Source organism: Panthera leo, chromosome F2 (genome assembly GCF_018350215.1).
Source record: "Panthera leo isolate Ple1 chromosome F2, P.leo_Ple1_pat1.1, whole genome shotgun sequence".
NCBI classification, from domain to species: domain Eukaryota; kingdom Metazoa; phylum Chordata; class Mammalia; order Carnivora; family Felidae; genus Panthera; species Panthera leo.
In genome coordinates this window covers 54,325,610-54,353,307 of record NC_056695.1, presented here as the reverse complement: position 1 = coordinate 54,353,307, position 27,698 = coordinate 54,325,610, and the positions used below count along the sequence as shown (strand labels likewise).

General features: G+C 37.1%; 1 protein-coding gene across 1 annotated transcript in view; it reads right to left on the bottom strand.

Annotated features, from left to right (window-relative positions):
• The window catches only part of PKHD1L1 (PKHD1 like 1), a 158,517-nt gene that overhangs the window by 67,202 nt on the left and 63,617 nt on the right, over positions 1-27,698 (bottom strand). The window contains exons 33-49 of the mRNA XM_042923667.1: positions 25,972-26,114; positions 25,460-25,564; positions 24,564-24,752; positions 23,617-23,787; positions 22,369-22,592; positions 20,602-21,586; positions 17,093-17,341; positions 16,302-16,451; positions 14,217-14,391; positions 13,081-13,237; positions 11,786-11,942; positions 10,018-10,097; positions 9,449-9,578; positions 8,009-8,138; positions 4,531-4,772; positions 3,339-3,475; positions 274-1,303 (exon numbers count right to left, since the gene is read on the bottom strand). Of these exons, the coding sequence (XP_042779601.1) occupies positions 274-1,303; positions 3,339-3,475; positions 4,531-4,772; positions 8,009-8,138; positions 9,449-9,578; positions 10,018-10,097; positions 11,786-11,942; positions 13,081-13,237; positions 14,217-14,391; positions 16,302-16,451; positions 17,093-17,341; positions 20,602-21,586; positions 22,369-22,592; positions 23,617-23,787; positions 24,564-24,752; positions 25,460-25,564; positions 25,972-26,114 (4,454 nt within the window). The remainder of the gene's footprint in view (positions 1-273; positions 1,304-3,338; positions 3,476-4,530; positions 4,773-8,008; positions 8,139-9,448; positions 9,579-10,017; positions 10,098-11,785; positions 11,943-13,080; positions 13,238-14,216; positions 14,392-16,301; positions 16,452-17,092; positions 17,342-20,601; positions 21,587-22,368; positions 22,593-23,616; positions 23,788-24,563; positions 24,753-25,459; positions 25,565-25,971; positions 26,115-27,698) is intronic.

The window sequence follows — 27,698 nt, the reverse complement described above, 5'->3', positions numbered from 1 at the left end:
AATTTGCTGTTAATCCAAACCAAAGTGCAAATGCAAGAGGAAAAAAAAAGGATAAAGGATATTTTTAAAGGCTACACCTGACAATTTGGGCTTCTTCCACAAAAAGAGTGTCTCATCTGTGCCTAGTGCTGACCCATATCTTTAAATCATTGCCAAAGTTTGATGCTGGGTAAGATCTGTGACTCATGTGAGTCTGCTTTGACAGTTCAACTCTCTGTGTAAACATAAACATATTTCCAATGTATATTATCAGAAATTAGAATATAACATTACCTGTAAGTGAACCATCAACATCAATCAGTACCACTTCATGTTCCCATCGAAAGCCAGCCTTGTTTGGTGTGTGAAAATACTGGATGTCAACAAATTTTGCACTCCAACCTCCACATTTTTCATTACAAACTCCAGTGATGGATGTCACTCCCAAAGCTGCACAGTTGGGACGGTCAAAGTTCATAAAGTGTACAGAAGATACAGTCAAGCCTTCACTAAATGGGAGAACCAGGCCTTTCCTTGTGCAAAATGCAGACCCCATTCCCAGCTCATCAAGATGCCCAACTATTTTTGCATTTTTAATCACTGCTCCATTGGTTTCACCCCATCCCCCAACATATGGAGCCAGAATCCTCTTGGTCTCGATTCCAGCCTCATAATTATTTACCATCACAAAGTTATGGAACTGAAGGGCTCCTCCATTGACCCATTCAGCTCCTTTTTCACAGTTCCAAGTAGTAAGTGAATTAAATATCGCAGGCACTGGCACTGTAGAAGTACAAGATCCTGTTTGCATGGGGAAATATTCTTCAAATATCCATAGTCCAAACCAGCCTTGAGAATGAACAGTGTTGTTAAAGAATTCTCCAAGAGGAACTCTTTTTTGGCAAATGTTTCGGTCATAGGATGGCCCATCAGGATGGTTGTTCATTCGGTACCAAAAGCCAAAGTGAGTGCCTCCAGCAGCTGCATTGTGTCGTATGGTGTTGTTTGGGTTGGTTACCCAAAATGCAGCTGGGGTCACATCATCATTCAAAAGACTAGTACTTTGCTGCACAAAGACTGCCAAGTTATATTGCAAAATATTGCCATGTTCAATACCATCTTCTATAAAAAATGCTCCTCCCTTGATATCATATATAATATTCCACTCAACCAGCAGGTGATGTGTGTTATGGATAGTAACCGCTCTGTTATAGGCCTGGTGAATTGCACAGCCTCTCACATAAGATGTAAATTGCAAATCTCCGAGCAGGTGCCAATGAATTGGATATCGCCCCAAGCGGAAAGCCTGGCCAGCATGGAATATCTGTCAAGCCCAGAAATCATAGCTATTTAGTGATACACAAAGACTCATAATTTGCCTGGCTTATATTTTCTTGTTTCATAACAATCTCCAATTTTACATTAATTATTATTGATACATTTATATCTGCCATATTATTCATGTTTATCCTTCAAATCTGTTATTTGACCTTCAATCCACATTGTTTTATTCAATATATAACAGCCCATACTTGTTACCAAATGAATGAATGAACAAAAGCCATCTTTGAATCTTGTTTTTCACCTCAATCTATTACTAAACTTCCATGTTTGGCAATATAAAACCTTTCAAAGACTTATTTTTCTCCTTCACTCTGATTCTTATATAATAATAACAAATATTTCTTGAATGTTTACCGATTGCCAGATATTGTGCTGTGTCCTATATGCATGATCAATCTTTACCACAGTCCTACAAGGTAGCCATTTGTCACCAACTTCACTTTACAGATGAAGTTTACGATGGCTAAGAATCTTTTTCATGGTCATAAAACTCCATTTAAACTCCATTAAAGGTGGTCTGATTCTAGGTTGGTGCTTTTATTAACCACTGTGCTGTGCTTTCTTTCAGTAGGTCTATAATCCATTAATTTAATACAGAGGATACCAGTGTGTGGGAGTGCGTGTGCAAATGTGCAGGAGTAATATGATCCCATAATGTTAGAAAAAATATTAGGGCATCTATTTATTTTCATTTTTCATCTAAAAATAAAAAACTATTACTAACAATCAATACACAGATTGACCCTGACCTTATTTAGTCCATATCTCAGATGTCACATATGTGTAACATATCCTAGAAAGAGGGAGATACAGGTGTTGCCTCTACCACCCTCAATACGTTGTTTGCAGTCTGGGTGTCTCCAATTTAATAGATTTACGGATTTTACTATTCCTCTCTCTCTCACACACACCCTCTCTCCCTCCCTTCCTTCCTTTCATCATTTCATCCTTCCTATCCTCCTCCCTTTTACTGAACATCTGATAAAAACTGTGCTAAATTTTGATTATATAGACTGAATATGAGTAAGTTACAGAGGGGCTCCTAATCTCCTGGGGATAACTTGCGTATTCATTTTTTCACATATTGGTTACATTAACAATCAGTTGAGAACCTGCTGTATGCCAAGCACAGTTTCAGCTACAGGACAATCAGTAGAAAACCAGAAAGACAAAATCTCTGAACTAACTGAGTTTATGTTCTAGGGAGAGAGATTGAAAATAGATATATATATGTCAGGAGCTATGAGTAAATGAAGGAAAACAGGTTTGGGCAGTTATCTCAAATAAAGACAGTAAGGAAAGGCCTCTCTTAAGGGAGGACATTTGAGAAAGACACCTGACCGAAATGAATGTGAGCCATACAAGCATTTGCTGGAGGAGCATTCCAAGCAAAAAGAAGAGCAAATGCAAAGAACCTGAGACAGAAATGTGCTTGACAAGGAGGCCCATGCAGCTAGTATGGCATGAGCCTGGGTAGAGTCACAGGAGATAAAGTCAGAGGCCAGCTGGGGGACAGATCGTGTGGGTCCTATGGGAAGGACTTGGGCTTTTTGTTTTAGGTGTAATATAAAGCCATTGGAACAGGGTGCAGCAAGATCTGATTTATACTTTAAAAAGTTTATTTGGCTGTGGCATGGAGATTCTATTGGAGAAAGGGTGGAAGCATGGTGATTAGTTAGGAGGGAATCATAGTAGTCCAGGTGAGAGGGGACGGTGGCTTGGGTGAGGGACTGGGTGGCAGTAGTGGAGGGAGAGTGGATGCAGGTCATTATATTTTGTAGGCTGTGTGGGTAGAACTTGCTGACGAATTTTATGTGGGGTGTGAGAAAAATAAACAAAATTTTGGCATGATTTAAATGGGTGAATAATTGGGTGTATCAAAATTGTCTGTTTACTTCTCTGTCTCCTCTACCAGATCATAAGCAGCATCTGGTCAACAGCAGGAGTTCAGTGCTTAGTCACTGCCATGGATAACTTTTGGCAAACCACTGTGATTTACTAACAATGCGTCTTACCTCTACGTATTCTATTCTTCCAGTTACCATGCTAGCACCAGGGACAGGAGCATGAAACATAATGCAGCCTCCAAACTGGTCACTTCCTATCTCTTCTCCAAACTTTCCCTGGAAGCATGTCTGTGTAGCAAATTCACCTTGAAAAATATTTTTTAAGATATCATAAAGAAAAACCATGGCAAAATCCTCTAATTACATAGATCCCCCATACCTAATTATACCTTTTTATTCATACATAATTTTAATCTCATCCTGGGATATTATTTGCATTCACATCATTTCCTCCTCTAGAGAGTAAGAAAGGTAAGTACCTTATCTCGTTCACCTTTGCATTCCCTAAGGTACCTATTTCAGCATTTTTCAAAGATACTAAATAAATATTTGACTGGTTAAATTAATACTAATAAAGATATTTTTTTCTTACTATCTCTGAAGCGTTGCCCCAATATTTGGAGATTAACATAATGCAAATCCTATATTTGTATAGCACTAGAATATGCATATTGCCACTTAATTCCTATAACTACAGTAAGTAGGCAGAACAGGAAACATTCTTATTTTAAACAGGATGATATTAGGTTTCATGAACTGGAATCAGAATGTAGGTTATGTGACACTGAATCCAGAGAACCTTTTCTAATATAACCCACTGAAGAAAAGTCTATCTTTAAACCATATTTCTTAATATTTAACTATACATCATATTGTAATGGTATTTTTATTACATAAAAGCATCTATCTATCTATTATCTATCTATATATACACGCATACACACACAGGCACACATATAAGAACTGAGGTAAGCTATGGAATCATTTCTTGTCTAATGACACTTGAGTGGAAGAGACACGTCTCTTCAGGACCAAAGTGATTAACTGCTATTGCTTGACTCCCTGGCCATCCCATTGCCCTGTCCCCGAGATCACAGAGGCCTATGTTGAGGTGGAGTCTCCATCAGCCTATATCCTAGAATCATAACAATGAGCATATTGGACACGTGCACATGAGTGAGAAATAAACCTTTCTCATTTTAAAGAGAAATGCCATTTGAGGTTTATTTAGTACTAGAGCATAACCTAGTATGCTCTTTCAACAGCAGTTTTTAACTGGGGGTGATTTTTCTCCCAGGGAGCACTTTTACAATGTCTGGAAACAATTTACAAGCTGACACACTCAGGTTGCTAAAATTACCAGTGTCAAATCCATCAGGACATGCTGGAATTTTGTGATTCCACTCCATAGTATCAGATCCTCTTATTAAAATATTCCTTGTGAGAATTCCAACTTCCGCTCTTGCTTCAAACAGAGTTCCATCAGGGAGTGTGACAGTGATTCCTAAGTGTGTGTAATTCAGCGGGTCAGTGAGCACTACGTTTGTGCCATCAGCAGATACGGATGCAATGGTGCGTTTTTCATTCTCTCGTTGACCGTGTCTGTAAAAATTTCAACAAAAAACCTTTCCAGATTAATTTAAATCAACATAATCTTGTTTCAGTGCATTTTTTTTATGCTCTCTGAACACTCCATCTATAAACTAGGAAATTTTTAAATGTCTTAACAATATTCTGAAGAGGAATTCGAAAATGGTGTTTAACTCTTTCTTAGAGTGAGCAAATTTTATAAATGCATTTCAATTAAATAAATATGTTCCCAGTGCTGCAGTTGTTTAGAGAGAACTGGACTAATTCCTATAAAGTATTCAAATAAGCCATTCACTTAAAACTTTGAAGATCACACTCAGTGGTCCTCCACTGCGAATGATTATATCTGCCCATGAGACATTTGGCAATGCCTGGACACATTTTCGGCTGTCACAAATGGGGGTCCGACTGGCATCTAGTGGGGAGTGGTTATGGATATTTCTAAACATCCTATAACACAAGGGGCTACCCCACACAAGAAAGACTTGTCAGGCCCAAAGTGTCAACAGTGCTGAGGTTGATAAGCTATTGGAAGTTTCTGAGTAGGGAAAAGACAAGACTGAGGGGAAGTATATGAAGCCTTATTTCTACCACTTCTTCAAAACACCTCCAATTCCAGCCACAGCAAAAGGACCTCTCGATTCTATAATATACTCACTCATGTATTCAGTCATTCAGCAAACATTTATTGAGTGTCTAGCTGGTTTTCTAGGCACAGAGCGAAGGATGCCAAGTAGAAAGTACCCCTGACTTTACAGAGACGTGTGTGCCCGTGCCTGATTGTGTCTTATCTACCGAAGTGTGTGACTGGTGTTTTCAACAGAGGTAAGGTTAGGGGAGTTATTTCTGTGTCTTCCTGACCTTCCCTTTTGACTCATCTCTCCCTTGGCAAATCTTTTTCCTCTTTTAAATACTAGTTCAAATGACAACGTCACATGCAAACTGGGTAAAAAGACACCTCTCTCAACTTTCCCAGCCCTTCTTCTGGATTCCCAACACACTCTACCTCATGCCCTGTCAGTGCCCACCATTGCCACACTGCAGGCCCATCATGTCTGCTGTGGCTCTCCTATCTGCTTCTTCGTCCTTTCCACTACCTGGCTGCTCCTGCAGGTAAGGCACCCAGAGGTTAAGTCATTTTGTGTGCTGAGCGCTTAGTACAGTGCCTGTCACAACTCAGGAACAGTGTTTGATTGATTTAACAAATTAATGCAGAACGAATTAGTGAGGGGAGGAAAATAGAGGAATGGAGTCCACATCGGAAGGTGATGTAATATTCCAGGTGTGAGGGACAGAGTCTAAATTAAACTAAGGGCAGGGAAAGCTGATGGAAGAGACATTTCAAGGGCAGGACCCAAAGAACTTGGTGATGTGCAGGAAGTGACAGATACTGATAGTCAGAAAGTCACTGGGAAAGTTTTTGTGAAGATCAAAACTAGACTGTAAGGGCTTAAGGGGAAAAAAAGGATAACAACAATGCAATGAAAAAAATGGGCATAATATTTAAGCAAATTAATCATTTTTTTAAGCAAAATGGAAGCAGCTAGAAAAGATAAGAGAATAAAGTTATTTTTCAAGACAGTGAGTGGTTGGAGAAAGCCAAAGTACAAAAGACTCAGAGAAGGAACTGTGGGCAAAGGAAGCCATGGGGAGGTGAGGATTAATGATGCTTGAGCTAAGGGTATACCAAGAGCGTAAGATCCCTTAGGCGATATAGGAAAGGGATTTAGGATGGCCTCCCCCAAATTCTCTTGGATTCAGATGATACACAGATTTCTTTAGAAAAGAAGGTTGTACAAAGCATTTTAATATGTTATGTGCACCTGAACACAATTTTTATGCCTTTGTAATAATCTCTAACATTTATACAGCACTTACTTTGAGCCAGTTTCACTCTGAGTGCCTACACATACTAACTCATTTAATTCTTACAATAACTCTGACATAGACACTATTAGCATTCTAGTTTTCCTGAAGTACAGAGATGAAATACTATGGCTGCAGACCTGGCAAGTGGTATTGCTGGGAAATGGGTCCAGGCTGACTAATTTTAGTAGTTTTCTCAACCACTTGCTCTTACAAATTCTTAAATACAACGTATGAATGAAATAGTAAACAATGAGTTCAGTTTGGTGGGAAACTTCTTAATTCTTGTTCCTTAAAATTAAATACCTCTAAGCTAAATTCTAAATTTACCCTGTTATTTCACACAGAAAAGCTATAAACAAGAACCTTCTATTCTACTCGGAAGCCCTCTCATTTTGCTGCTTTTTATTTTGCCATTATGTAATGAAAATTTCTTCCAAAGGCAGGAAAAAAAAAGGGCACTTATAAAGCTAAGTATATACTTAACTCTTCCTAACATCTGCAAGTCTATTTTTAACTTGGAAAATGGCAAAATCAAAATGCCATCTTGAATTTTAATTCTAAATTGAGTCACGACCTTAACATAATTTAGCCGTTTCTTACCATAAATTACTACTTGTTACCTGATAAGCACGACCATACCCAATTTTGCTATTACCCATAATTTGAACAATAAAGCAAAAATAAAGCTCTTCCTGCTCCCTTTCCCCACCAATATTCTTGGTGTAGCTGTATTATTTTTATTCTTTTTATTTCTCGTTTGCTAATATATATAATTAAGCAGAAATTCAGGGTCATAGGCCGTTTCAATTGTAAAATGTCAGAGAAGTAAAAGGTCGTGTTAATCATCACTCAATCTGTAATAATTTCTTCTCTTTGTTTCAATCATTACTAACAACCTTGCTCCATGGGAACCACTGCTAAGATTGTAACATATGAAAGAGTTCCCCAGCAGCCTGACAACGTGTTCTCTGGTGACCCCAAATAAAGCAGCTCGTTTACATTTTTGCATTCATTAATGTATTTAGCTAAAGCTCTAAGTCAGAGGTTTTAAATGACTTAATAGCAGAATGCTTTTTTCAAGCAAAATCTTACATGGGAATCTATCTGTGAAAAACAACTAAAATATTTCATTAGTATACATTTTATAGGTTCAAATTTATACTTTTTCCTATTAGAAATTAACCAACTAAAACAACACAGTGGTGTTCAACCTGATGCTAACATTTAGCAAATACGTACTTGGCTATTTATATTTCTTTATTAGAGGTTTCAAATTTAAATCAAATAGTTGTAGACCTTCTGGATCATCCCTCTTTTGCAGAGTTAAAAAAAAAATCTCTATTCTAAATCAAAGTTATCATGCCCAGAAGACATCATACCTGTGACCTGTGCTTGCGATTACAATCTTATCGCCTGGTTTCCAAGTTACTGCTTCTTGTAAAATCAAAGTCCTTTCCCCCGCCTTTGCTGTATGAGCCAGACGAGTCCAGATCACAGAAACAGGCAGACCTGGAGCCAACGGACAAACTGAGTCTTTCTTTCTTTTTTTTTTTTAATTTTTAAATCAGTGTTTATTTATTTTTGAGAGAGAGAAAGATTCACAAAGCGCAAGCAGGGGAGGGGCAGAGAAAGAGGGAGACACAGAATCCAAAGCAGGTTCCAGGCTCTGAGCTGTCAGCACAGAGCCTGACATGGGGCTTGAACTCACGGACCATGAGATCATGACCTGAGTTGAAGTCAGATGCTCAACCAACTGAGGCACCCAGGTGCCCCCAGACTGAGTATGTCTAAAGACGTGTTTTCTGGCATAGTGAGAGCTTTATGTATTTTTCATATTTGCCTGGATTGAATCAACTTTGGAAAGGTTCATTTTACCTTGGCATTTTATACCTTTCTCAAAAAAGAAAAAGAAATATTTGGAATGCTTGCTTTATAAAAGTAACAATTACATTATGATAACATGTGTGGGTCTATAAAACTAAAAATCATCCTTCTCCAATGATATACTCCATTTAAAACAATCATCTTTATAAAAACACAATATAAATGTGATTTGATACTATTGTTAAAACAGGCAGCAGCCTATTACCTTTGCCATTGTTGATATAAATTGCTTATATTGATAATCTAGAGACAAATGAAATGTGTAAACTTCTGAAAATTACATTATTTATTTAGCACAATGCAGGGTGACAGTTATTATCATAATAGGGATTGTGTTTATACATTCTAAATTTATGAAAGAAACAGATTATTTCAACATAGAAAACTTTAACATAAAAAGGATTCACACCATGCTTCCTTTAAATAAGTAAGCCTGATACCTCAAACATGATCATAATCATTTTTATTTGCTGGTAATTTTCCAGAATATAGTCATATAGAAGTACAACTATAAACTTATATTTTAGAAAGAGCCCATTTTAAAATACAAACATTAGAAGTTACAATCTTCTGCTTCCAGACTTAATGCTTTGTATATAGACAAATGAAAGCAGTAATAATCACTATGTACTCTGGTAGGTGCTGAAATAGGCAAAAGGTGTTGTGGGAACACATACAAAGGAAGAAGCAGAACGGTGTAGAGAAGATCCAGAATGGTGTCCCCAGGAGTGACTTGGGTTGTGAGTCTTGGTAGTAGGAAGGGCTGACCTGCCCTGGATAAGGGGAGGGCAGAGATAAAGAGGAACAAAGAGGGGACATGTAAAGACAGGAGAAGCTTGGCAAGTTTTCCTTTAGAGAGTTGTCAGGAGGGTTATCCCTTGTTTCCTGCCTAGTATCTCCTGGACCAATTCCCTGAGCCCTTTTGGCTGCCCTACCATGCAGATCCAGGATTCCCTCTCGCACAGCCAGAGTTTTGGTGCCATATACTGGGAGCTCAGGAGATCGCAGGTGCCCATGCAAGGTAATGACCGCCCTGTGTTGAAACGGGGATGCTTCTGTCCCAATCTGCAAGGGATTTCACAGGCATCATTCGGAAAGTTAAGTCAATATCCACAGTTTTAACCACTTAAAAAGTAACCCTTTCTTTTGAGAAATTGATTGCTCGGTTGTTAGTATCTTTCTTCCAGAAGATAAACCTTACATTTTCTAGTCAGATCTTTGGAAAGTATACTGATTGACTTTAGCCACATTTCAGAGCTATTATTTTTTTCTGTTCTATTTAAAATTTGGCTCTATGATAGTATGCTATTCTCTTCCCATTAAAAGCACAAGAACACTCTGGAAGACATTTTCCCAAAAAGGGGATTTTACACTAGTAATGGAGACCTACATAAAGATAAACTTGTGAGGGCTTGTTATAATTAACCATCCATTTTACAAGTGGTATTTTACAAAGAGATGGAAAGAGGTTAGCAAGGATTCCATATCAGGTTCTCTCGTATACCTGAAGAATGCCTCCGTCTGTAATTAGAATATTTTCTGCCTGGAGTTCAATGTCAGCTTCATCAAATATTAGAGTTCCACCTGTGAACCATACAATTTTGAAATATAACAAAGGAATTATTAAAAGTTATTTATCAAATTACACATAAAATTTTAATTTCTTATTCTTTTTTTAATGTTTATTTATTTTTGAGAGAAAGAGCGGGCATGTGCGTGAGTGGGGCAAGGACAGAGAGAGAAGGAGCAGAGGAAGCAGGCTCTGTGCTGATAGCAGAGAGCCCAATGCAGGGCTCAAACTCACAAACCGTGACATTATGACCGGAGCCAAAGTCAGACACTTAACGGACTGAGCCAGCCCTAATTTCTTATTCTTATCTGCTATCACTATGCATGTCACTTTAACTCCAGCTTTTTAGCAATATAAAATACAAAAATTTCAGACAAGACCCAAGAGTTGATGGAAAATTAAATCCCTAGACAGATTATTTTCCTTTGACCACTGTTATTTTCTATGCTTTTAAATAGTGCAGCTACATGTTCTATAAACACAAGTCTTCAAAATATAAATTAAGGCCAAAAACAATTAAAATTAGGGGTACATGGGTGGCTCAGTCAGTCAAGCGCCCAGCTCTTGATTTCAGCTCAGGTCATGATCCCAGGGTCATGGGATTGAGCCCTGCACTGGGCTCCATGCTGAGCATGTATTCTGCTTAAGATTCTCCTTCTCTCTCCCTCTGCCCCTCTCTTCTGCTTGTGTTCTCTTTCTCTAAAAAAAAAAAAAAAAAGAAAGAAAAAAGAAAGAAAAGAAAAGAAAAGAAAAAGAAAAAAAAAAGTTAAGTTAAACTAAAAATTAAAGAAAAGCGCTTTTTATAGAAATCATTACAATGCTGACATTAGCTCTGAACTCCTATCCACTAATTTGCACCAGCAACACCTATAGCCTGATTAGCATTATGAAAGAATGTGCTGAGATATATTTTTATGAGACTGATGTAAATTTGTGAACAGTAAAACTTTACTTGTCCAAAGGTCCAAGAGTTAATAACTTCAAATACTTGAAACACACTATTATCCTGGAAGTTAAAACAAAAACAAAATACAAAGGTTTTTGAGCAGCTAAAGCCATTATGGCAAAGTTGATACCTGAAAGCCCAAAACATTTTACTTTCACCAAACACTGTTGCTTTTACATGCAGTTGTAACAGTTCTGGTTATTTCCTCCTCTGTACTAATGGAATATAAAGAAGCAGAGAGAAGCCCAAGTACAACGAAAGTAGTTTGAAAGACAAAGGTGAGAGTCACAACCTGGCACCCAATGGGAGTTGGGGTGGTCATTTAGCATAGAATTTAGCAAATCTCTCTGATTTTATAACCCCTGGGGCCCACTATACCAGTCCTTTTCTGAATGGGAAATACCTTTTACTATTGTGATTCACCACATGTGGAGAGGCATAGGCACATGCACATACATTATTACTGAAACAAAAGTTTCACAAAACAACATTTAACTTTAGAAGGTGCTTACCCATAAGAAGGCAAGACACTCTGATATTTTCCATTCCATTTCATCAAAAGATTATGGTTACAACACACTAAATAACAGCATACCACAAATGGATTATAATGTTCAATTTAAAGAACACAGTATTCCATATTGTATTAAAAACATCATACCACTATAAATATTCATAATCATGAGTTTTAATTAAATTTTATTCACAGAAATATTCCATAGACAGAATCTAATAAGCAGGTTGTCAGAAATTTACCCTGAATAAGCAACATTTTCAGAATAGGTGTATTTTGATCCAGCAAAATTGTCTGTCCTTTTGTAATAACAACTAGAGACCCTTCCTCGGGGGGAGATTTTCCTCCCCATGAGAAGTTGGAAGACCAGGCATCGACATACAGGAAGTCAGCATCATCCTGTAATAAAATACGAGAAGCTTTTAAATACAGACGTTTTATCAGAATGATTCATTCAACTTCTCAAACAAGAAGGAACCTAAACCAGGAAACATTTTCATTAGTTACAAAGTATAATCTACCTGATTTTTTTTATTTTTTATTTTTATTTTTTTAATTTTTTTTTAACGTTTATTTATTTTTGAGACAGAGAGAGAGCATGAACGGGGGGGAGGGTCAGAGAGAGAGGGAGACACAGAATCTGAAACAGCCTCCAGGCTCTGAGAGGTCAGCACAGAGCCTGACACGGGGCTTGAACTCACGGACCGCGAGATCACGACCTGAGCCGAAGTCGGACACTTAACCGACTGAGCCACCCAGGCGCCCCTACCTGATTTTTTTTTAAAGTTTTAAGTGTTTATTTATTTTTGAGAAAGAGACAGAGACAGAGCGCAAGCAGGGAAGGGGCAGAGAGAGGAGACACAGAATCTGAAGCAGGCTCCAGGCTCTGAGCTGTCAGCACAGAGCCCAGTGCGGGGCTTAAACTAACAGACTGTGAGATCATGAGCTGAAGTCAGACACTTAACTGACTGAGCCACTCAAGTGCCCCAAGTCTAATCTACTTTAAATATGTCACAGCTGTCTGTCGGTTTATTTCACAATAATTATAAAGTGAAAAATCAATTACCAATTAGCCTACAATCCAGAATAAGTAAAAACCTGAAATCATAAAATATTAATAACAAGCAACAAAAACATGTTACTTTAAATTTAGCATAGTTAGGGGCGCCTGGGTGGCGCAGTCGGTTAAGCGTCCGACTTCAGCCAGGTCACGATCTCGCGGTCTGTGAGTTCGAGCCCCGCGTCAGGCTCTGGGCTGATGGCTCGGAGCCTGGAGCCTGTTTCCGATTCTGTCTCCCTCTCTCTCTGCCCCTCCCCCGTTCATGCTCTGTCTCTCTCTGTCCCAAAAATAAATAAAAAACGTTGAAAAAAAAAATTTTTAAATTTAGCATAGTTACATTTCAGTTATTTTTTGGAGACATTAACAGAGTACAAAGTCCATTAACAATTATGTCATCTCCCATAATGTTTTCTATTTCTCCTTTCTCTTCTACTTTTCTATTACTGTCATTAGTACTATACTCAACAGCACCTTTACCAGTTTGGCCATGCCATTGCTCCTGATGTTGACGTTAACTGGAGCCCACCCTGAAGGGGTGTGGGCATTTGTCACACAGATGATATACGTCTTGTTGGAATACTCAACATCACATTTGGCTTCAGCTATGGTGATGTGAACATCCTGCATATTTTCACTGTAAAGAAAAAAGGGGACAAACAAAACACTGACTTTCTTCCCTCAAATTTCTAGGTAACATTTTCAAACCCTATTAATGATATGCACTACTGCAAAAATAATGATCTTACTCTATGATCCATCAAAGTGCAGACTGACACTTTTTTCAATAGCAAGTCTTCAAATTATGTGTTAAGAAAAAAAGTAAACAGAGATAAAGAAGACAGGACATAAAGCTGCTGTACAAATTAGCAGGCATTCCAGTGCTGGGAGAAAAATTGCCTGGGTTCAATTTATTGAAAGAATCCATGTTGGTCTCTAAAGAGCCACTTTTGGTAAAGACTTTCAGGGATCCTTTTGTTTATGTGATTATTTTCACTAAATTCAAAGACTTCAGAATTTAATATCCATGTAAAAATTCAAGTCCAAGGTCTTGAGAAATTAAGTACTTGAGAAATTAAAATTGCCTTCTATGATGTAAATGATCTGCGGTTTTGAAGTCAGCCTTACCCACTTGAAGAATAATGACAGTGCAGTATATAAATCTGAGCCAAATAATGAATATGTTTAGGAAGAAGGAATCCGGCCACTTACAATGAAATGGACATGATGGAAGACATGTTTCATCAACTCAGTGAAGCAGATCATGGTTGGTGATGAGATAGTGGGGGAAACATAACAAGATGTGATTTATACTTGGGGTCTGACTAGGATTTAGGGCAAGTTATTTAACCTAATTTCAGTCTTCTAGCCATAAAATGGGATAAAAATATCTAAGATGGTAAGGCAGGAAGTTTCTGTGGGGTAGGAAGGTGCCTGACATGGAGTAAGTAGTTGATAAATGCTGGCTATTAGTACTAGGATGTGTCTCAAGCATGACTTCTGAGCAGATGGGTACACGTTACGTGAGTATTTTAAGCACTGTCCTTGCACAGGAGAAAGGAAGAGTGATGCCTTGAGCTTATACACACCGATGTATGTGTGTGTGAAGACAGTACCTGAAGCCTGATCCCGTGATGGTAAGTCTGGTGCCCCCTGCTGTACTGCCTCTCTTGGGAGATAGTTCCGTGATGAGTGGAGTCAGTGACATGGCATACGTAAAAGGGGTCGTGGACTGTGACAAATCCTTCCCATTGACCACACTCACTTCACAGGCTTGCTCAGGTCCTCTGCCTATGAGAAGAGGATCGAACTGAGGACAGTTCTGCCATCAGGCCCTTATTCTTTTCCAAAACTCCCATTTTCAATAACATCTTCCTTTTCCTGTAATCACTTCCAATATACACAGGCTATTTTTCAATTAATAAGGATCTCTAGCAATAGCCAAAAAATGTCAAAATTCATGCATGTAGTCAAAGAGAAAACCCCTTAGACCCTTTACTGGAGACTCTTACTGTAGATGATGGTACAAACCTCCCTGTGGTTTCCAGCCCTAGAGGATGCGACACCACAAATCAGAGCAGGAAGGGAGGGAGAACTGGTAAGACACACAGGCTGAGAGCAGCAAGGACTGACAGCTGAAAGTGAGCTAAGAGACAGAAAGAACACAGACACCTGGTACGAAAGTGTACAAAGAAGCAGAGCTGGCATCAAGACAGTCCCAAAAACCTCGACAAATCTTGACAGCACTGTTGCATTAAAAAAAAATCAGCATATAAACTGATGTTGAAATGATAAATAAGCTCATTCATAAAAGTGTTATATTTTCTTCAATATTCTTTGTTTAAGAAGTCAGGGGTGCCTGGGTGGCTCAGTTGGTTAAGCGTCCAACTTCGGCTCAGGTCATGATCTCATGTTTCGTGGGTTCGAGCCCCACGTCTGTTTCTGTGCTGACAGCTCAGAGCCTGGAGCCTGCTTCGGATTCTGTGTCTCCCTCTCTTTGCCCCTCCCCCACTTGGACTCTGTCTGACTCTGTCTCCCTCTGTCTCTTGAAAATAAACATTTTTTAAAAAGTCAGAGAAGAAGTAAAAATGTTTATAAAGACTTCCTCAAATTTTGTTAATTTTTTTTAAATGTGTATAAGCCATATTTTTTATTCACCTAGAGCATTCCTTTTGTTTCATCTTAAATTTCACTGGATAATTAAAATGTGTTGTGTACTTAAAATGCCAGATGTTTAAACTTCACAATAATACGATAATCCAAGAATTAGGGTTAATAATATTTCCACTTAATAGATGCATGAACTGAAATAGAGTTCAGTTACTTAACTGAGGTGACACAGTAAGTGGAAAAATGAAATTCAGGGGCTCCTGGGAGCCCGGGCTCTTAACCACCAAATAAAAATAAATAAGAGTAATAATAATAACAACAGCAAATCACATCTCATGTTTCAGATATCATTCCATCCACTTTACATACATTAACTTATTAAACCTTACAATAATAAAGTAGGAAAATGTGATTATTCTCAGTTTACAGATGAGGAAACTGAGGCACAGAGTAGTTGAATAACCTGCCCAAAGACACAGCTTGGGTTTGAATCTCGGCAATGCATTATCACGGTTTACACTCATAACCATTATACTTTCCTATCTTTAACGGAAATCTAACAGTTCAATAGGAATTAAAAATGTGTTCTCCATTAGGCATGCTCAGTTTACCTGATAAACTGAAAAACCACAATTTATTATAAACAATTTAATCTAGCCCAAAGGTCATGAGTCTTGAAAGACATATAAACCTAGAAAACAAAGTTCTACAGAAATTGTTTAAAATGAGGACAGTCAGAGGCGCCTGGGTGGCTCAGTTGGTTGAGCGTCCAACTTCGGCTCAGGTCATGATCTCACAGTTTGTGAGTTTGAGCCCCACGTCGAGCTCTGTGCTGACAGCTCGGAGCCTGGAGTCTGCTTCGAATTCTGTGTCTCCTTCTCTCTCTGTCCCTTCCCCACTCATGCTCTGTCCCTCTCTGTCTCTCAAAAATGAATAAATGTTAAAAAAATTTTTAAAAGAAATTTTTTAAATGAGGACAGTCATAAAGGTGATTCAATTGCCTCCAAATCTTAGAAGAAGAAATTTAGACTCTGATTTCTTTAACATTAGCCATTTCTCAGAGACTGCCACTCTTTTTTCTGACTACTTACCATTATTACGTGGAGTTTTACATAATAGTGTTGTGTAATTGGATTTAAGCCTGTCAACTGCACATTCTGAGCCACACACTAATATAGTTGAGGTCTGTGGATTAAACCCAGTGCCTGTCACAGTCATGGTCTGACCACCACCAAAGCTCCCTAATAAAGAAAAATAAAAGGGAAAAACACAGCTAATGAAATGAAAACCTCCTCTGTGTACATATTTCAAAACCTGAAATGGAAGTAAATTATAATAAATGAAATGATTCTTAGAACTGAAATTATATAGTATATATTATATTAATGCAACAGAATTCCTTTTGATGGTATTAATTTAAAACCTTTACTGAGTAAACATTACATCCTGTCATTTATTTCAACTACTTCTAGGAACTAAAATTTTATTTACCAGAGATGTCAAAAGGAATTTCAGAGTAGTCAAAACATAAATGCAAAATTACTATTTAATTAAGAGTACCTTGATTATACTTTCTTTAACCACTAAAATAATTTTCAAATAGAAAAAAATATTTATGTATTCGTAATTATAGGTCAGTGATGTCTAAATATGATTTTATAAAATTATGTTAACACTAAGAGAAATATAGGCAGTAAATGAATATTTTCAAGTGATTCATTGATACATGCACATGTTTATTTGATGGATAAACCAAACTATCTTCAATGCATTATAGGAACTACGAATCTTAGCAGTGTTTAAAGAATATTTTTTTAAATAAGATTAAGTGTTTACTGAAACAATATAAAATATTTTTAGGTTCCTACACATTCATGGCTACCTTGGCTTGGATGAATATTCTGAATAGTAAGTGGGTACTCGAATACAACTGTGGACACAGCAAAGCCTTTTGTCTTATGATGCATCATGACAGGATAGGTGCCGCCAGCATGATCTCCAATGATGCACTGCAATACACTATCATTGACCATGGTTACATTACACTGGATGTTGTTTATCATCACGGAAATTTCCAAGATATCAATACCAAAATTAGATCCAGTGATTTGAATTTGGGTTCCTGGTGGACCTTTAAAAAAAAAAAAAGAAAACAATATATCCAGTACTTATATATGCATTGAAAGATATACTTAATTACGTCCATAAACAAAATAATATCCAGTATTTTAAAGCTTAAAAAATATTAACAAAATACAAAGTTTGGCTATACCATATATTATAATCTATAGTATATTTACTATAAATTATCTCAACATTCATTATTTTCCAGCACATTGTTATTCTGCTATTGTTAATGTTAATTCAGGCTACTGCAGAAGAGGGGAAGAGAGAAGAAAAAGATTTAGAATTAAGAAGTATGAATGCCTGGGGCACCTGGGTGGCTCAGTGGGTTAAGTGTCTGACTCTTGATTTCGGCTTAGGCCATGATCTTGTGCTTCATGGATTCAAGAACCACGTCAGGCTTTGCACTGACAGTGTGGAACCTGCTTGGAATTCTCTCTCTCTCCCTTTCTCTCTGTCCCTCCCCTGATCATGCTTTCTCTCTCTCTCTCTTTCTCTCTCTCTCTCAAAATAAAAAAAAAAAGTATGAATGTCTGAGCAGGGTGGTGAGTTGGAGTATATCTTATGAATGAGGCTTAGAATTTTTTATTTTTAGTACTTTCCTGATATTGGCAACTCTTTTGAGGATGGATTATTTTTCTTAATTTAAATATTTTCAATATATATACTTGATAAATTATGATAGGTAAGATAGTAAATACAGAAACAAGGAATTAATTTAAAGAATTATAGATGAATGTTGATGCCTTGAATAAATGCACAAAGAACAAAGTACTTCAATCCTTCTTCCTTCTCACAAAAATGCATTAAGGGCATTAAACACATGGAATTTTTCATAGTTCTTCCAAATGAATGCCTTCATATTTAAAGAATAAGTGAATAGATATTAACCAACATAACTTGTTACACATAGAGTCATCAAATAGTAGGCTGATTTTAATTCAAGTAGTAATGGTAAAAATGGCCATATAACTGACCATAGTAAAGACCACTGACATTTAAATGGTCATTTTAAAGACCACAGAAATTAATAAGATCTTTCATGTTAGGAACAGTTTTAAGATACAAGCCAAAAAAATGATTTTTTAGTCTTAAATTTTTAATTTTGTCTAGCATTTTCACCTTTCAAATGGAAGTGTTGTTCTAAGTTTGATCTATTGCCTATCTCTTTGGTAAATAAAGCAGCTCAGTTCTCCCTTGTCTGCAAGTTCCATAACTTCAAATACATTGCTTGAAAGAGACATTCAGGGGTGTCTGGGTGGGTCAGTATGTTAAGAGTCTGACTCTTGATTTTGACTCAGGTCATGATCTCAAGGTTCCAAGAGTTTGAGCCCTGTGCTGCTTGGGATTCTCTCTCTCCCTCTCTCTCTGCCTCTCTCCTTCTCTCTCTCTCTCTCTCTCAAAATCAATAAACTTAATTTTTAATTTTTTAATTTTTATTTTATGTTTTATTTATTTTTGAGAGAGCACAACTGGGGGAGGGGCAGAGAGAGAAAGACAGAGGATTCGAAGCAGGCTGTGCACTGACCACAGAGAGTCTGATGCAGGGCTTCAATTCACGAACCATGAGATCATGACCTGAGCCAAAGTCAGACTCAACCGACTGAGCCTGGCAGGTGTCCCTAAATAAACCTTTTTTTTTTTTTTTTTTTTTTAAAGAAGGATACACTCAGGCAAAAAGATGGAACAGAAATGGCTCACAGAAATACAAACACATGCCAATATCCAATTCATCATTTGCAATGATTACAAATACATGGGGAAATGTATGTTATTGCTATATTAATGTTCGCTTTAAAAAAAAATTCCTAAATGAGAAAACTTAATGTATCAAAGAAAATTTCACTAGCAAACTTCTCGAAGGGAGAGAATACATCTTACCCAAACCTGGCACATTTTCTGGTAATATAAACTTAAAAAGATTATTATTTTTTTTTTTTTTCAACGTTTTTTATTTATTTTTGGGACAGAGAGAGACAGAGCATGAACGGGGGAGGGGCAGAGAGAGAGGGAGACACAGAATCGGAAACAGGCTCCAGGCTCCGAGCCGTCAGCCCAGAGCCCGACGCGGGGCTCGAACTCACGGACCGTGAGATCGTGACCTGGCTGAAGTCGGACGCTCAACCGACTGCGCCACCCAGGCGCCCCAAAAAGATTATTTTTAAATAGCCTTTTAAAAGGGTAACATTTAGGGGTGCCTGGGCAGCTCAGTCAGTTGAGCGTCCAACTTTGGCTCAGGTCATGATCTCGCGGTTTGTGAGTTCGAGCCCCGCGTCGGGCTCTGTGCTGACAACCCAGAGCCTGGAGCCTGCTTCAGATTCTGTGTCTCCCTCTCTCTCTGCCCCTCCCCTGCTCATGCTCTGTCTCTGTCTCTCAAAAATAAATAAATGTAAAAAAAAATTTTTTTAAGGCTAACATTTAATTATTTTCTTATTAAAGTTGCCATTCTAAGTTACATTTTATGAATGAATTTATTTAACCTTATCAGGTAGGTACTTGCATGTATAAGGAAACTAATATTTAAAAAAAATTTGTCCAAAGTTGTATTACTATAAATTAGAAGAACCAAGATTTGAACCTAGGCATCAAGGCCATGTTCTCACCTTTACACTATAGCTGCCTCTCCAGAATTCATTATGTAGATGATAAGCATTCCAACACCTTGATTATCAGAAACAGCATAGAATAATGACAAAAAAAAATTAAGAAGACATCTCAATCTATTCTTAGCTTAGAAAAATGAGTTATGCTAAATCCTTATGCAAATCTTATTTCATAATATTTTTTCCATCTGAATGGGCCAATTACCTTCTTAAAAAGTACTCTGTTGAGTTAATAAGTTAGTATTCCATTGTAGCTTCATGGAAACAAGATACATAGAAAAAGTCTCAATGTTTAGTAAGATCACCTACCCCTGAATTTTAACAGTTGTTTCCTGTGCCATACCAGCATTAATGACGTAAATTATCAATTCAACTCCTAGATACCCATCTATTTCTTCCTCATTTTGAAATTCAGGTCATGTTAATGGGGATTTTGTTTCAAAATAGAAGTTGGAATTTGACTAAAAATTTCATCATAAGAATGTGCAAAAAATAATCACAAAACGGAAACTACACAGAACTCAAATCCCATGTATTAATTGAGTTAAGTGGATTGTCTAAGAACACATCTTAATAATCACAGATAAACATTATTCCATTTCTACACTAGTAAATATTACTGATAATATCATATCAAGACAATAAAAGGAAGGCATTGGAGTACCTGTCCTTGGATCAATTTCTCTGAGAAGCGGAGTATCCTCCAAGGTGTATGTAAATGACAGAGGTGGATAAGCAACTGTATTAACGGAGATCTTCACATCGACCCTCCCAACCATCCCTGCTGGGGTACTGCAGGAGACTTCACTGGAGTTGACAGAAATAATTTCACAAGGTTCATCCCCAACAGTGACTGTGGTGTTGCCTGGATAGAAGCCATTTCCTGTGATCACCAAAGGAGTTCCACCAGCAATGCTTCCAGAAATGGGTGTGACAGATGCAACTGCTGGGCTGCTAACAGTAAGGTTCCCCAGAGCCACACCTTTACTTCCCACCACAACACTAAGAGGATGAAGTCCAGCTGGGAGAGGACTCACCAGCACGGTGATGTTATTGTCATTAACATCTATTGCTCTGACCTGTTGGTTTCCAATGAAAACAGCAATGTCTTCCAAGGCAGTGCCAAAACCGTCTCCTTCAATAAGAACTTCTCCAGGTCCTTTGATGGAGTTTGGGAGGATTCTTGTTATGAAAGCAGTGATACTTTCTGAGTATGAAAAGCTGCAGTTCCCCTGACACTGGGCAGGCACTCCATGTATTAGAAGATCCACTTTCACCAGCTGTTGGGGAGCGGGAGATGTTTCACACTCAATGGCTGTGTAATTTACAGACAGAACTCTACATGGCAAATGACCCATAAAGACTTCTGCACCTGCAGAAGAAACCGCAAATCCAGAGCCTTTTATGGTCACTCTGGTCATTCCGCTAGTTGATCCTGCACTTGGCAGCACCATGTCGATGTTTGGCAAAAGTACAAAACGCCCATCAGATTCACTGGACAGCGTATTGAGAGCAGTGCCCAGGTTGTAGACAGTTAATGTGACAATTTCCCTGATGCCAACGTCCATTGAGTTTTGAGGGTCGATATGACAAATAATGGAATTATCACTACTTTCTTCTACAATACAGGGGTAGCTACCAATCGTAACCTGAAAGTAAGATGAATATGGAAACAAGTCAATACATTACTCTGGGGTGAACTTAAATTTTATATTAACAGCAACTGAATTTTAAAAATTTAATCATGTGCAAACTTTTTTCTTCATAAAACTGATTTGGGGGGCTGATTAAAGCATCTCTTGGATCAATCTTAAAACTAAATTATGACCATACATGAATGGTCATAGCTACATTATTCATAATAGCCAAAAAGGTGAAAACAATCTAAATGCCCATAAATGATAAATGGATAAATACAATGTGTATACTATATAATGGGATATTATTCAGCCATGAAAAGGAATGAAGCACTGATAAACATAGTATATAACATTGAAGAACCTTGAAAACATTACACTAAGTGAATAAAGCTGGTCACAAATGACCACATTATTATTTATACATTCTATTTTATTATTATTATCATTCTATTATTTATACATTACTCAATTATTTATAAGAAAGGTCGAGAATAGGGAAATCCATAAAGACAGAAAATAGATAATGGTTGTTTGGGGCTAGAAGGGTTGGAGAGGTTGGGGATAATGTCTAAGGGTTAAGGTAAAATGTTCTAAAATTGAGTGTGGGGATGGATACACAATTCTGTGAATATACTAAAAGCTATTGAATTATGCACTTTCAATGGGTGAATTGTATGGTATATGAATTATATTGCAATAAAGCGGTTAGGAATTACGTTATGAGGTTATGGATGAAACATTTTCCTTTTATTGAGTACACAGTAGTAAAAAGGAGATCATTACATTCTTACCTTATTAGCACATGTGAGATTACTGAAGCCACATCCAGTAATTGTTATCAATTCATGTAGTGTTCCAGCGGATGGACTAATGTTGCTTATAGATGGTGAAAAACAACTTGAAAGCTCAAAGACCAATCTATCTGAATTTTTAACCCCAGTATTGTTCAGGCCACACTGGGGTTCTGTTGCTAGGCAGTCTGTCCCAGAGCTTCCCAAGTGCAAACTCACAGGTCCTTTAGATAAAAAGAACTATCTGTAAGTCATGTATAAATATTCTAAAACAAGAACCGTTCTCAGAATGCATTACTCTTTATTTTAATGGTGGTGGCTTATATTCCATTAAAACTTTTTCTTTTCTTTTGTTTTAATGACAAGACGGGCTCAGGAAATACAAAGTTAAAATAAAGACCTGGACAAGGATGGTGCAGTAAAGAGAGAAAAGTGAATATAAAAATAATTTCCTTTTCAATGTTTCTAAAGCCAGATTCTATAGGGAAAATAAAACACTAACATCATTTCACATCTTAATATATTTTGGGGCACATACAGAGGGTCAGAACCTTATTTTTTATTTGTTTATTTATTTTGAGAGAGAAAGTGTGAGTGGGGGTGGGTGGCAGAGAGGCAGAGAGAGAGAGAAAAGAGAGAGAGAGGGAACCCAAGAATACTCTGCACTGTCAGCACGGAGCCTGACATGGAGCTGGAACCACAAACTGTTAGATCATGACCTGAACCGAAATCAAGAGTTGGATGCTTAACCGACTGAGGCACTCAGGTGGCCCATTTTTTTTTTTTTTTTATTAGAGAGAGAGAGAGAGAAAGAGAGAGCATGATTGGGGCAGACAGACAGAGGAAGACAAGCAGAGAGAGAGAGAAAGAGAGAGAGTGAATCTCAAGCAGGCTCCATACTCAGTGTGAAACCCAATGCAGGGCTGGAGACTTTGACTCTGGGATCATGACATGAGCCAACACTCAACCAACTGAGCCATCCAGGTGCCCTCAGAGTGTCATAACTTCTTCACACTACATCTCATTTGAGGCACACAAGGATTCTGGGAGAATGGTAGGACAACATTAACATGGGCCTCATTTTATAGAACAAATTCCAGTCTTAGAACAGTCCAGATTTATTCAAGGTCGTGTGGTTGGTCAGAGACAGAAGCAGTGTTAGACCTAGTCATCAGCCTCCTCCTCCAGAAAGGTCACATACACCCTGAGTCACTGGAGTAACAGAGTTTCCATCTTTAACCCTCTTACCTGGAGCGTATGTAGCTTCAGTGCTACCCACAAACAGGTGCAGGGGAATGTGCCTGGTTTCAGCTGGTAAAACATTAATGACTCCTTGGAGAAAAATAGAGCGAGACTCATCAACATACCCGCTGCTATAATAATGGATTCCAGGTGAAGTAAATTGGTAAGAAAATGAACCTGCCATAAAATAAGATTGTATGTAATAAATACAAGCAATTAATGCATCCTCAAAAAGAAATTTCAAATGATCATTCAAACACACATGCAGATGACAGGTTTATTATTTTTCACGCACATGACATTTCAACAGGAAGTAGTAAAAAAATGATTCACTGGTTATAAAAGAACCATCTTGTATAATGAAATTACATTCCAGGAAGACAAGAGCCAGCATTAATTTTTCTAGAAAACTACATTAAGTATGGCATAACTTACCAAATTTTAAAGAAAAACTCAACATGCAGTGAAAAATAAACAATACTTTGTGTTCATGAGAAAAAGTTCAAAGTGATTATATATATATATAAAACAAAACAGGCAGTCTAACAGTACACTTTACACTGAATTGTTCTAGGAGAAATACTGATTTTAAGGCTGATTCCAATCGACAGAAGTTTGTTACGTGCTACTAGTTTGGTGTGATTAAAACATACTCCAGTTTTCTTTGTATTTTGCTTATCTCAATACTTTTTCAATTGGTTGGTTATTCCAGAATGAAGAAAGACATTTCTGATATCAGAAATCATCTCTGATATACAAAATACATTGCTTACATTCACTTATAATAGGTTTATAAATTTTTAATGTTTTTACTATAGCAATACAATGTCAAACAAATCATTTGTGTATTTATACATATTATTTATACAAAAGTATTTTAAATATAAACAATATCCTTTTATTATATCTAGGAAAAAGAAACATAACACAAATTCAACAAAGTGGAAACATACCTGATGCAGATTTTTCTCTTCCATTCATAAATCCTTTGCCATCATAAATTACACTTCCAGGACTGGATACAGAGAAAACCCTGTATCCTATTCCCCTGAGAAATGGATGTGTTTGCCAATGCCATGTCACTGTGTCTCCCACAGATACATTTAAGACTGATGGTGACCAGGCATAACCTAATCCATGTACTAGGAGCAAGAATTGAGACACATTTTTAAAAGAAAAAAGGAAAAGGAGTAAAAATTCTCAATAATTATCTTTGCAAATATTGCATTTTTGTACAGCTACTAGCAAAAAACTCTTTTAGGCTAACATCCTAAATTTTTTATGTGCATAATTTAAACATGTAACAAAAATAAACAGAAATAATGGAAAGTATGATCATGAGAAGCTAAGGAAAAAAATAAGCCACTCACCTCCAAAACTGATGATCAAGAAACAGTTTGAAAAAAATCAGAAAGTCAATAACAAGTTGTTCAGAAATGTCACATGGAATATTTTTTTAAAGCTATGGTCAATTTTTTAAACATAATTTTCTCAGGCATAGAGGCATGCGAAAATCTATATAACGTCAATTTGAATATTTATTTAGGGACCTATGACCAATAACAAACAACAGACACTCAGTAGGTTTGGGACTGCAATAAAATCGAATGGTGATTCCTCATCTTGGCAATTGTAGTCTAGCGTTTTAGACTCAAGTCTACCACTGGCTCATTCTATATGTAGCCCCGTATGTCAAAGAGATAAAGTATAGACAAATTACTGACCAATTATAGAAATAAATAGCAATATTTATTCTCTGAATACTTTGAAGTATTAAATAAATGAAAATAAAATCAATATCAGGGTAAAGTGCTTCCATTATTTACAATATACAAATGTTGGCTGATACCTGAATCTTCTCCACTGTTGGTAATCCTAAATGTATTCCCTGTTGAATGAAGAATACATTTTATGACATTTTCTGATGATGAAATCACACTGCAATGGAAGGACCCTAGAAAGAAAAAAGATGGGGGAAATTTTTTCTCAAATATTTTTTGTAAAATATAGAAATGAAGTATGAGTAGTAAACAGTAAAGGAGCCACAAAAACTCCACATTATGTAGCAGGATCTTTGATATTTTTCTGATAGTTATCATGTTTGTGTACTGATTATTTTTACAACAGAGACCTTAGCTTTTTAAAGTGTTTTATATGCATCAAATGTAAAATATTTATTAAAATTTAAAAAGTTACTCAATTTCTCTTTACTACCTTAACCACACTTAACTTTTTATACACTAATAGAAAAATAACGTTTCCATGATTGAACAGTATTTGTGTAATAACTCAGCACCTATAAGCACATCCTTTACAGTCAGAAAAAGGGATAACACTCTTTGGTGAGGATGAAACTCTTACCTAAGAGCACAGTGTTCTCAGCCGGTATTGTGCTGAACCCCACGCCCATAATAGTGACTTCGGTTCCACCATATAAAGAGCCTCTCTGTGGAAACATGGTGGTCACTTCCAAAATATACTGTATAGAAGCATTTAACTTATCTCTGCAAAAGAAAAATTGGTAGATGTTTCAGTGACTTTTCCATGGCGCCCTGTTGCTAAACTCATTAGAATATGACTCATTTCAAAGGAGGAAGAAGTTGAGTATTTAATTAGACATTACTTTTTCAAACTAGATAATCTGATAATTATCATGGCTTTAATTTGGTTGGATGGTTTGTATGTATGTGTGTATATATATAATAATATAATCATATAACATATGTAACAACATACTATATATATAATCATAATGTATATAATAATAGTTTTTCCCTAACAATGAAAATTAGTTTTCTGAAAATCCCATGGCAGAATAATTTCAGATGGAGGAACTTAAAATATTGTGAAATAAATATGGTTATGAGAACTGAGGTCACAAGAAATATATGCTATCCTTTAAAATATTTTACATATTCATTACAGTAAAACATAAAGGCAGCAGTCATGATCTGTAAGAGTATAGAAATGAAATTCCATACATTTCATTTAAGAAATAGGACGCCTGAGTGGCTCAATTGGTTAAGCATCGACTTTGGCTCAGGTCATGATCTCACCATTCGTGGGTTTGAGCCCTATGTCAGGCTCTGAGCTGTCAGCACAGTGCCTGCTTCATATTCTGTCTCCTCTCTCTCTGCCCCTCTCCTGCTCATGCTCTCTCTCTCTCAAAAATTAAACATATAAAAAAATTTTAAAAAAGAAATAAAAGTTGTATGCAACTAATTTGAATTTATTATTCTATATATGTTGGAAACTTGTCATGATCTCCCTTCCCACTATTTCAATGAGAGAGTTTTAAATTTGTTTTGCGTTGTTACAGACGATGTGTCTCCGAGGAGGTCGTGCTGTTCTGACCTGATACATAGAAGTAGACTCCTACATCCTAGCTCTCACCATAAGTAAAATGAGTCTTTGTATTAACTTTTATTTCACTTCCTCTATGCAACTGAATTGCTATTTATTTTTTTATTTTTATTTTTTTATTTGAGGAAGAGGTGGGGGGAGAGGCGCAAAGGGCAAGAGAAAGAATCTTAAGCAGGTCCATGCCCAGTGCAGAGGCCAACATGGGGCTCAATCCCGCGACCCTGGGATCATGACCTGAGCTGAAATCAAGAGTGGGATGCTCAACCCATTGAGCCATCCAGGTGCCCCTGGATTGGTATTTCTTAAACTGCCAGTGAAACACCCAGCTGTGTATGCTATCAATTCTATTCATTATCTCCATCACGCCAAAAGCACAAACCAGCTGCCCTGTTAATCAAAGGGGGGATGTAGTTCTGGGGTTCGTTCGTGGTTGCTCTTGCTCATCTTCCTTCACCTCAAGATTCTGCTGCGATAATCTCTCCTCCTATTCTGACTTCAGCTTTACCTGCTTTTTTCTTAATTCCTAAATTTTAGTTTTCTCTTTTTCTAAGTATCTAAACCAGTACTTTCCTTAGGCCAGCACTGAAATTTTACTTCAAAATTTTAACAAACAGCTTCCAGGAAGAAAATAGTGAGAAGTTACCTACAGGAAAAAGCTGGAGAAAGATTCTCTCCATCCTCTCCTTCAGATGGCCAGCTCCTACCCATTTCTTGGCTTAATTGTC